At 45.0% G+C, this 12,941-nt stretch overlaps 1 protein-coding gene across 2 annotated transcripts in view; it reads right to left on the reverse strand.

Annotated features, from left to right (window-relative positions):
- CLMN (calmin) overlaps positions 1-12,941 on the reverse strand; it is a 121,166-nt gene that overhangs the window by 22,941 nt on the left and 85,284 nt on the right. For both annotated transcript variants that reach the window (XM_075330818.1, XM_075330819.1), the window contains exons 3-8: positions 9,998-10,093; positions 9,617-9,700; positions 6,911-7,003; positions 4,765-4,955; positions 620-813; positions 228-310 (exon numbers count right to left, since the gene is read on the reverse strand). In XM_075330818.1, coding sequence (XP_075186933.1) covers positions 228-310; positions 620-813; positions 4,765-4,955; positions 6,911-7,003; positions 9,617-9,700; positions 9,998-10,093 — 741 coding nt within the window. The remainder of the gene's footprint in view (positions 1-227; positions 311-619; positions 814-4,764; positions 4,956-6,910; positions 7,004-9,616; positions 9,701-9,997; positions 10,094-12,941) is intronic.

Below are 12,941 nucleotides of genomic sequence, written 5' to 3' on the forward strand. Positions count from 1 at the left end.
CAGTTACGTATTCTCCTGATTGGAGGCAGCGGTGGGACATCTGCGTGATCTCCCCATCTGCAGTCTTGAGTCATGGCTCCGTATTTGCAAGGAAACCTGGACTAACCCTTTTTGGCAGGATTCTGGTATATTAGACATGATAATTTCTTGCAGAAATGTCAACAACTTGTCAGTTCACGGCTAATTTTTTTGGGAAAATATAAGGAAACAAGAGAACGGGAACTCACCGGGTCAAGTTCTGGAAAGTGCTCAAGAAACTGTGTGACGTAGGTCATTATAGAGTGTTCATCGGGAGAGTCCACCATCACATCTACAGCGAGAGCAAACATGAAGGTGAGCGACGGGCCACACGGGCAAAACAGCAAGGTCATATCTGGCCATATACAAGGGATGGACACTATTGGCGGATAGGGTTACAAACTTATAAGATCATGGAAAATAAAAAGGTTTCCACTGAGGCTGAAAGTGGTGAGACAAAGGAAAAAGCGAGACGATTCCACAGTATAATAAAGGAGCTATAAAGATACAATGCGGCAGAAATGTTTCATCGATGGGTGTCAGGTGTGGCCCCATCTCCCTGATTGGCCGGGAAATACGGAATACGGCTTATTGCCTTTACCCTCCGGTTCCAGGAGCCGCGGAATGTTGAGGCTTCTCTTGGCGATGGTGAAGGCGTTCTCCAGATTGTCCCTGGGAGATGTGTCCAAGGCTTTCTTCATATCCACCAGGCTGGAGTCTATGGCTTTAATTATAGCGAGGAATGCGAGTCCGCTCCTCCAGCTCCCGGCAAAGTCCTGCACCGCGACCCCGTACCTTATTATAGAGAGAGGGTTAATAACGAGGGAACATCACGTTCATAGCGGAAGGTTCGAGAAATAATTAAAGCAAGATCTAACAACACTAATGGACTCCAAGGCCGCCCGCTGACAGCGCTAATCTGCAGAACGCGGATCGCTATGTTCCACTGACTCTAAGTAAGACGAGGATTTTAATGAACAAGGTTCTAAGTGAATATTACAGGAGCGAGGATTTCGCTAAGTCTCATGTGCATTATAGACTGGAAGCAGAGAAGTCACTTTAGGAGAGCGAAGGTATAAATTATATTGCCGATATCCCACTAACGTCACTAATTACAGCACAGATAATAGTCCTCATCTAGCGCTACCATATAACTACTAGAAATGTTACAGTTACTATGGGATAGCGGGAACCAGGGCTCCTAAGCTGTCCCTCAAGCCTTGGGGCCCTATTCTCTGGGATACCCCTGATGGTGAAGATGCCTGAGCCTCCTCCCTCTCCCTGCTCCTGACCAGTCCTGATCTGATTCCCTCTCTCCCCAGGAAGGGATGAAACAGGAGTGAGATGAAACCCCCAAATAAAGACAGACAGGGGAAAACCAAAACTCTGTCACACACACACACACACACACAAAGGATAAGACAATAAGGAGGAAAAACAAGAGCAGGAAGGAAGCTACAAAACGACAGGGGTAAACTCCCAAACCGCTCCAAGCAATGAGCACAACTTTCACCAGTAAGTCTGGGACCCCACACCTCACAGCCCAACATAGAATAAACTATAAAGAGACAGGATAGGACACAAAGGACCACCTTATGCATCATGAGACAGCATATGGTCAACCCTTAAAAGACAATATAGCAGGCTAAGAGAACGAAGAGGGAATAAATGACTAGGCTTCCCCATGGGTAAGTAGCTATGCTCCCTTTATTTGGCATGTGTATCCCCACTAGGACTTTTATTCTAAGTATCACATGCTGGGACGGAGCTCACCTCTTCTTCCCCTGGTGATGGCTCAGACCTAAACTGCCTTTGCTCTGAATCTTTCATCTATTTTCCTGCCTTTACCTAAAATTATGACTTTGGATTACTCTCTATGTTTTTAAACTTGTCTTTTGTATCTAATAAAAATTATATTGATATATCTGAACTGATCCTGTTTGATTGGAATTTTCTTTCAAACCTATGATATTGGTCATTTATTCCCTCTTAGTTCTCTTAGCTTGCTATAGAATAAACTATAGCTGGTATGGGTGGAAGGATTCAACCAGCATAAATAGGAGGGGAGCAGATGTAATAGGCATCCCCACAACATGTCATCAAAGGAGCAAACAGACCAGCAGAGATTAATTCTTGCTAGCCTTCCTATGAATCAGCAGATAGCAGCCTGTGCAAGAATATAACTACTATAATACTGCCCCCCATGTACAAGAATATAACTACTATAATACTGCCCCCTATGTACAAGAATATAACAACTATAATACTGCCCCTATGTACAAGAATATAACTACTGTAATACTGCCTCTATGTACAAGAATATAGCTACTATAATACTGCCCTCTATGTACAAGAATATAAGTACTATAATACTGCCCTCTATGTACAAGAATATAAGTACTATAATACTGCCGCTATATACAAGAATATAACTACTATAATACTGCCTCTATGTACAAGAATATAACTACTATAATACTGCCCCTTATGTACAAGAATATAACTACTATAATACTGCCCTATGTACAAGACTATAACTACTATAATACTGCCCCCTATATACAAGAATATAACTACTATAATACTGCCCCTATGTACAAGAATATAACTACTATAATACTGCTCCTATATACAAGAATATAACTACTATAATACTGCCCTCTATGTACAAGAATATAACTACTATAATACTGCCGCTATGTACAAGAATATAACTACTATAATACTGCCTCTATGTACAAGAATATAACTACTATAATACTGCCCCTTATGTACAAGAATATAACTACTATAATACTGCCCTATGTACAAGAATATAACTACTATAATACTGCCCCCTATGTACAAGAGTATAACTACTATAATACTGCCCCCTATGTACAAGACTATAACTACTATAATACTGCCCCTATGTACAAGAATATAACTACTATAATACTGCCCCCTATGTACAAAAATATAACTACTATAATACTGCCCCCTATGTACAAGAATATAACTACTATAATACTGCTCCTATGTACAAGAATATAACTACTATAATACTGCTCCTATGTACAAGAATATAACTACTATAATACTGCCTCCTATATACAAGAATATAACTAATATAATACTGCCCTTATGTACAAGAATATAACTACTATAATACTGCCCCTATGTACAAGAATATAACTACTATAATACTGCCCCCTATGTACAAGAATATAACTACTATAATACTGCCCCTATGTACAAGAATATAATTATTATAATACTGCTGCTATGTACAAGAATATAATTACTATAATACTGCCCCTATGTACAAGAATATAATTATTATAATACTGCTGCTATGTACAAGAATATAACTACTATAATACTGCCCCTATGTACAAGAATATAATTATTATAATACTGCTGCTATGTACAAGAATATAACTACTATAATACTGCCCCCTATGTACAAGAATATAACTACTATAATTCTGCCCCTATGTACAAGAATATAACTACTATAATACTGCCCCTATGTACAAGACTATAACTACTATAATACTGCCCCCTATATACAAGAATATAACTACTATAATACTGCCCTATGTACAAGACTATAACTACTATAATACTGCCCCCTATATACAAGAATATAACTACTATAATACTGCCCCTATGTACAAGAATATAACTACTATAATACTGCTCCTATATACAAGAATATAACTACTATAATACTGCCCTCTATGTACAAGAATATAACTACTATAATACTGCCGCTATGTACAAGAATATAACTACTATAATACTGCCTCTATGTACAAGACTATAACTACTATAATACTGCCCCTATGTACAAGAATATAACTACTATAATACTGCCCCCTATGTACAAGAGTATAACTACTATAATACTGCCCCCTATGTACAAGACTATAACTACTATAATACTGCCCCTATGTACAAGAATATAACTACTATAATACTGCCCCCTATGTACAAAAATATAACTACTATAATACTGCCCCCTATGTACAAGAATATAACTACTATAATACTGCTCCTATGTACAAGAATATAACTACTATAATACTGCTCCTATGTACAAGAATATAACTACTATAATACTGCCTCCTATATACAAGAATACAACTAATATAATACTGCCCTTATGTACAAGAATATAACTACTATAATACTGCCCCTATGTACAAGAATATAACTACTATAATACTGCCCCCTATGTACAAGAATATAACTACTATAATACTGCCCCTATGTACAAGAATATAATTATTATAATACTGCTGCTATGTACAAGAATATAACTACTATAATACTGCCCCTATGTACAAGAATATAATTATTATAATACTGCTGCTATGTACAAGAATATAACTACTATAATACTGCCCCCTATGTACAAGAATATAACTACTATAATACTGCCCCTATGTACAAGAATATAACTACTATAATTCTGCCCCTATGTACAAGAATATAACTACTATAATACTGCCCCTATGTACAAGAATATAACTACTATAATACTGCCCCTATGTACAAGAATATAACTACTATAATACTGCCCCCTATGTACAAGAATATAGCTACTATAATACTGCCCCTATGAATAATCAGGCACTAAGCAGTAGTCACACATTGTACAGTTCGGGGGTTCTCTGGTGCAGCAGTATGTGGTGCAGTGTTACGTGTGATGATTTGCGCCAGTTGTTACACTATAATACCGCACCCCCGTGCTGTTCTTACTTCCGCGTCCTCTGCTGGACCCAGCTGAGCAGAGCTTTGATGGTTCTGCGCTGATCCCTGATGGACACAGACATGCTCCGGTCGGCGCTGGTGGTGCTGGGCTGCGAGGTGTCGGACTCGGTCCCGCTGGGCAGGGAGGAGAGGCTGGAGGAGGACGACATTCTGTTCAGATTTCCGGTGAGTTCTTTAATCTGCGGGAGGAGAGATACAATGTAATAGCCGATGCGCAGGGCGATGGAGTCAGGGCTTGTGGTGAGAGTGTTATAGGGCAGGGCACGGTTTGTAGTCGCAGCCTGCATTCTGCACAGGTGCACCGCCCGCCGGGTGGGGGTATCATGATATAGACTGTGGCACCGGACCCCTGTCAGGGAGGACGGCAGCACCATCTTATTATTTATTATTATAGCGCCATTTATCCCACGGTGCGTAACATGGGACTTATCAGCTTTTTGCCCTTATGCCACGCTGCGCTGTGATTTGCAGGAAGCGGCCGGCGGTGCCACGCTCCAAACTTCCTCCGCCCGTCACCAGCACTGATTTAGGGCAGAATTACACTTCTTTTGGTGCTTAAAGTCTTAGGGCAAAGTAAAGGGGATAAATCCTGACAGATGGGCGCTGCGGGGGCGGGGGTCGCAGCTTATGGGGGGAGTCTTAGTTCCATTAATCCACTTTGAAGTAAAACCAGCAAAAAAGAAAACGTGAAAAAAAATCTGTGATGGAAAGTCTGACGCGTTTCTAGAGTCATCACTTACTCCGGGATATGGAAAAGTGGGAAGTGCGTTAGCCCCCGACACTCTGCGAATGGAGTCCAGGGGGCGGAGCAGGACTCTCAGGGTCCCCACCCCATGAGTCCAGAGGACAGAGCAGGACTCTCAGGGCCCCCAACCCTGAGCCAAAGGGGCTGAGCAGGACTCTCTGGGTACACACCCCATGAGTCCAGGGGGCAGAGCAGGACTCTCTGGGTCCACACCCCATGAGTCCAGAGGACAGAGCAGGACTCTCAGGGCCCCCAACCCTAAGCCAAGGGGGCTGAGCAGGACTCTCAGGGTCCCCACCCCTGAATCCAGGGGACAGAGCAGGACTCGGGTCCACACCCCTGAGTACAGGGTGCGAAGTAGGACTCTCAGAGACCCCACCCCTGAGTCCAGGGGGCGGAGCAGGACTTTCAGGGTCCCCACCCCATTAGTCCAGAGGACAGAGCAGGACTCTCAGGGTGGCCACCTCCTGAGTCCAGGAGGCGGAGCAGGACTCTAAGGGTCCCCACCTCTGAGTACAGGGGACAGAGCAGGACTCTGGGTCCACACCCCTGAGTACAGGGGGCGGAGCAGGACTCGGGGTCGACACCCCTGAGTCCAGGGGGAGGAGCAGGACTCTCAGGGTCCCCACCTCTGAGTCCACACCCCTGAGTCCAGGGGGCGGAGCAGGACTCGGGGTCGACACCCCTGAGTCCAGGGGGCAGAGCAGGACTCTCTGGGTACACACCCCATGAGTCCAGGGGGCAGAGCAGGACTCTCTGGGTACACACCCCATGAGTCCAGGGGGCAGAGCAGGACTCTCTGGGTCCACACCCCATGAGTCCAGGAGGCGGAGCAGGACTCTCAGGGTCCCCACCTCTGAGTACAGGGGACAGAGCAGGACTCAGGGTCCACACCTCTGAATACAGGGGGCGGAGCAGGACTCGGGGTCGACACCCCTGAGTCCAGGAGGCAGAGCAGGACTCTCGGAATTCTCATCCCATTCAATCCTGCACAATTGTTCCTATTTTTAATATACCTTGAATTCTTCCCCATTTTCTTAGATTGCATCTTGAAGTCAAAGATCCTGTGCTGATACTTCTCCTCGCTGAGACTTTGTTACAGTTGCATCCGGTCTCAATAATCCTATAGACTCCAGACTGATACACTGTAACACACCATCAGGACAGGAGTGGGAGTTCTGATGTTGCTGTATTTTCAGTTCACAGAGAATTGTCCAGACTAGATACAAATGTAACAAACCCTCAGCTGTGAGAAGTAGAGCATCCCTACTGGTTTTCAGTCACAATTCACTGACAGGAAGCAGAGATTGTGTAAATGATGGAGCATTTATTAGAGCATTGCAGGACACGTTGTGTGGACGCCGGTGTAAAGTGCAGCCTCGGCTCTACCTGTAAGAACAAGATGATGTTCCAGACCAGTCCGAGGACCAGCGAGGGGTTCCCATCCGCGATCTCTGCCGCATCGATGCTGACCAGCTTCACCTGAGGGAAACACGGAGACGTCACCGAACCGCACGGATCCCGCGGCACCGAAGCGTACAACAGGCGGCAAAGCGCAACTACAAAGCCCAGAGCCACAGCGTGTCTCCAGAATCTGGAACGCGGCCACAAAACCGGCTCCGGATTACAACTTCACTCTGAATCAAGAAGGTCAGTAAATCTCAGAAATCCGATTAGTGATTGAAAAGTCAGCAGCGATCACAGCGGGGGGCTCCGAACACCGCAAGCACGAAGCCAGCGAGTAATCTATGGGGTCATTACACAACAAAAGAAACTCAACTTTCCACACTAACATACAACTCACACCATCTGCACATTACTTATACTACACTTACTCCAGAGCTGCGCTCACTGAGCAATACATTACATTACTGATCCTGAGTTACCTCCTGTATTATACTCCAGAGCTGCACTCACTATTCTGCTGGTGCAGTCACTGTGTACATATATTATATTACTGATCCTGAGTTACCTCCTGTATTATACTCCAGAGCTGCACTCACTATTCTGCTGGTGCAGTCACTGTGTACATACATTACATTACTGATCCTGAGTTACCTCCTGTATTATCCTCCAGAGCTGCACTCACTATTCTGCTGGTGCAGTCACTGTGTACATACATTACTGATCCTGAGTTACCTCCTGTATTATACTCCAGAGCTGCACTCACTATTCTGCTGGTGCAGTCACTGTGTACATACATTACATTACTGATCCTGAGTTACCTCCTGTATTATACTCTAGAGCTGCACTCACTATTCTGCTGGTGCAGTCACTGTGTACATACATTACATTACTGATCCTGAGTTACCTCCTGTATTATATTCCAGAGCTGCACTCACTATTCTGCTGGTGCAGTCACTGTGTACATACATTACATTACTGATCCTGAGTTACATCCTGTATTATACCCCAGAGCTGCACTCACTATTCTGTTGGTGCAGTCACTGTGTACATACATTACATTACTGATCCTGAGTTACCTCCTGTATTATACTCCAGAGCTGCACTCACTATTCTGCTGGTGCAGTCACTGTGTACATACATTACATTACTGATCCTGAGTTACCTCCTGTATTATACTCCAGAGCTGCACTCACTATTCTGCTGGTGCAATCACTGTGTACATACATTACATTACTGATCCTGAGTTACCTCCTGTATTATATTCCAGAGCTGCACTCACTATTCTGTTGGTGCAGTCACTGTGTACATACATTACATTACTGATCCTGAGTTACCTCCTGTATTATACTCCAGAGCTGCACTCACTATTCTGCTGGTGCAGTCACTGTGTATATACATTACTGATCCTGCGTTACCTCCTGTATTATACTCCAGAGCTGCACTCACTATTCTGCTGGTGCAGTCACTGAGTACATACATTACATTACTGATCCTGAGTTACCTCCTGTATTATACTCCAGAGCTGCACTCACTATTCTGCTGGTGCAATCACTGTGTACATATATTACATTATTGATCCTGAGTTACATCCTGTATTATACCCCAGAGCTGCACTCACTATTCTGTTGGTGCAGTCACTGTGTACATACATTACATTACTGATCCTGAGTTACCTCCTGTATTATATTCCAGAGCTGCACTCACTATTCTGCTGGTGCAGTCACTGTGTACATACATTACATTACTGATCCTGAGTTACATCCTGTATTATACCCCAGAGCTGCACTCACTATTCTGTTGGTGCAGTCACTGTGTACATACATTACATTACTGATCCTGAGTTACCTCCTGTATTATACTCCAGAGCTGCACTCACTATTCTGCTGGTGCAGTCACTGTGTACATACATTACATTACTGATCCTGAGTTACCTCCTGTATTATACTCCAGAGCTGCACTCACTATTCTGCTGGTGCAATCACTGTGTACATACATTACATTACTGATCCTGAGTTACCTCCTGTATTATATTCCAGAGCTGCACTCACTATTCTGCTGGTGCAGTCACTGTGTACATACATTACATTACTCATCCTGAGTTACCTCCTGTATTATACTCCAGAGCTGCACTCACTATTCTGCTGGTGCAGTCACTGTGTACATACATTACATTACTGATCCTGAGTTACCTCCTGTATTATACTCCAGAGCTGCACTCACTATTCTGTTGGTGCAGTCACTGTGTACATACATTACATTACTAATCCTGAGTTACCTCCTGTATTATACTCCAGAGCTGCACTCACTATTCTGCTGCTGCAGTCACTGTGTACATACATTACTGATCCTGAGTTACCTCCTGTATTATCCTCCAGAGCTGCACTCACTATTCTGATGGTGCAGTCACTGTGTACATACATTACTGATCCTGAGTTACCTCCTGTATTATACTCCAGAGCTGCACTCACTATTCTGCTGGTGCAGTCACTGTGTACATACATTACATTACTGATCCGGAGTTACCTCCTGTATTATCCTCCAGAGCTGCACTCACTATTCTGCTGGTGCAGTCACTGTGTACATTACATTACTGATGCTGAGTTACCTCCTGTATTATCCTCCAGAGCTGCACTCACTATTCTGCTACCCGTTACTCTTGTATCGTCCTCTATGTATCCCGGTACTCACGTTACTGTCCTCCAGGAACTTCAGGGCTTTGGCGATGTTGTTCAGGCGGAAGATGCGGTGAGTGGAGGATTTGTACGCGTGGAGCTGAAAAGACATGAAGATCAGGATGAGGTTTCCTAAAAGCCATCAGAGTAGATAATATCCAGCGTCTGACACCCGCTCCTAGAGACGATGGAACCCGCAGATGAGCGGTTGTCACAAACCCTCCAGCTGTGACAAATACTGGATTCATGTAAATTGTAACTATTTCTATTCACTGACAGCAAACGGGAAATCTTCAAAATGAGAATAAATTGATACAAGTTCCATGCGTTTTAGGAAGTTTAATTCCTTCTCAGTGTGGGTCCGGCCCCCGCTGCCCCCGGGACCCCCAGCTCTCACCAGGCGTTGCCCCGTCAGCACCTCCAGCAGCGCCATCAGGATTTTTCCATCTTGGATATCGGTGAACAGATCTTTGACTTCCATGGGAGGACTGCGCTGTAATAACAATGGAGACCGTGTTATAATCTGCACCGATGCATTGTTACCGCTCGATACATTGTTACCGCTCGATACATTGTTACCGCTCGATACATTGTTACCGCTCGATACATTGCTACCGCTCGATACATTGTTACCGCTCGATACATTGTTACCGCTCGATACATTGTTACCGCTCGATACACTGTTACCGCTCGATACACTGTTACCGCTCGATACACTGTTACCGCTCGATACACTGTTACCGCTCGATACACTGTTACCGCTCGATACACTGTTACCGCTCGATACACTGTTACCGCTCGATACACTGTTACCGCTCGATACACTGTTACCGCTCGATACACTGTTACCGCTCGATACACTGCTACCGCTCGATACACTGTTACCGCTCGATACACTGTTACCGCTCGATACATTGTTACCGCTCGATACATTGTTACCGCTCGATACACTGTTACCGCTCGATACACTGTTACCGCTCGATACACTGCTACCGCTCGATACACTGTTACCGCTCGATACACTGTTACCGCTCGATACACTGTTACCGCTCGATACACTGTTACCGCTCGATACACTGTTACCGCTCGATACACTGCTACCGCTCGATACACTGTTACCGCTCGATACATTGTTACCGCTCGATACATTGTTACCGCTCGATACATTGTTACCGCTCGATACACTGTTACCGCTCGATACACTGTTACCGCTCGATACACTGTTACCGCTCGATACATTGCTACCGCTCGATACATTGTTACCGCTCGATACACTGTTACCGCTCGATACACTGTTACCGCTCGATACACTGTTACCGCTCGATACACTGTTACCGCTCGATACACTGCTACCGCTCGATACACTGCTACCGCTCGATACAGTGTTACCGCTCGATACAGTGTTACCGCTCGATACATTGCTACCGCTCGATACATTGCTACCGCTCGATACAGTGTTACCGCTCGATACATTGTTACCGCTCGATACACTGTTACCGCTCGATACATTGTTACCGCTCGATACACTGTTACCGCTCGATACACTGTTACCGCTCGATACACTGTTACCGCTCGATACATTGTTACCGCTCGATACATTGTTACCGCTCGATACACTGTTACCGCTCGATACACTGTTACCGCTCGATACACTGTTACCGCTCGATACACTGTTACCGCTCGATACACTGCTACCGCTCGATACATTGTTACCGCTCGATACATTGTTACCGCTCGATAAACTGTTACCGCTCGATAAACTGTTACCGCTCGATACATTGCTACCGCTCGATACACTTACCGCTCGATACATTGCTACCGCTCGATACACTGTTACCGCTCGATACATTGTTACCGCTCGATACATTGCTACCGCTCGATACACTGTTACCGCTCGATACATTGCTACCGCTCGATACACTGTTACCGCTCAATACACTGCTACCGCTCGATACATTGTTACCGCTCGATACACTGTTACCGCTCGATACATTGTTACCGCTCGATACAGTGTTACCGCTCGATACATTGTTATTGCTCGATACATTGTTACCGCTCGATACACTGTTACCGCTCGATACACTGTTACCGCTCGATACATTGTTACCGCTCGATACATTGTTACCGCTCGATACACTGCTACCGCTCGATACATTGTTACCGCTCGATAAACTGCTACCGCTCGATACACTGTTACCGCTCGATACATTGCTACCGCTCGATACACTGTTACCGCTCGATACATTGTTACCGCTCGATACATTGCTACCGCTTGATACATTGCTACCGCTCGATACATTGCTACCGCTCGATACATTGTTACCGCTCGATACATTGTTACCGCTCGATACACTGTTACCGCTCGATACATTGTTACCGCTCGATACACTGTTACCGCTCGATACACTGTTACCGCTCGATACACTGTTACCGCTCGATACATTGTTACCGCTCGATACATTGTTACCGCTCGATACACTGCTACCGCTCGATACATTGTTACCGCTCGATAAACTGCTACCGCTCGATACACTGTTACCGCTCGATACATTGCTACCGCTCGATACACTGTTACCGCTCGATACATTGTTACCGCTCGATATATTGCTACCGCTTGATACATTGCTACCGCTCGATACATTGCTACCGCTCGATACATTGTTACCGCTCGATACATTGTTACCGCTCGATACATTGTTACCGCTCGATACACTGTTACCGCTCGATACATTGTTACCGCTCGATACATTGTTACCGCTCGATACATTGTTACCGCTCGATACACTGTTACCGCTCGATACACTGTTACCGCTCGATACACTGTTACCGCTCGATACACTGTTACCGCTCGATACACTGTTACCGCTCGATACATTGTTACCGCTCGATACATTTTTACAGCTCGATACACTGTTACCGCTCGATACATTGTTACCGCTCGATACACTGTTACCGCTCGATACACTGTTACCGCTCGATACATTGTTACCGCTCGATACACTGTTACCGCTCGATACACTGTTACCGCTCGATACATTGTTACCGCTCGATACATTGTTACCGCTCGATACATTGCTACCGCTCGATACATTGCTACCGCTCGATACACTGTTACCGCTCGATACATTGTTACCGCTCGATACATTGCTACCGCTCGATACATTGCTACCGCTCGATACATTGTTACCGCTCGATACACTGTTACGGCTCGATACACTGTTACCGCTCGATACACTGCTACCGCTCGATACATTGCTACCGCTCGATACATTGTTACCGCTCGATACATTGTTACCGCTCGATACATTGCTACCGCTCGATACATTGCTACCGCTCGATAC

Source organism: Anomaloglossus baeobatrachus, chromosome 12 (assembly GCF_048569485.1).
Source record: "Anomaloglossus baeobatrachus isolate aAnoBae1 chromosome 12, aAnoBae1.hap1, whole genome shotgun sequence".
Lineage (NCBI taxonomy): Eukaryota > Metazoa > Chordata > Amphibia > Anura > Aromobatidae > Anomaloglossus > Anomaloglossus baeobatrachus.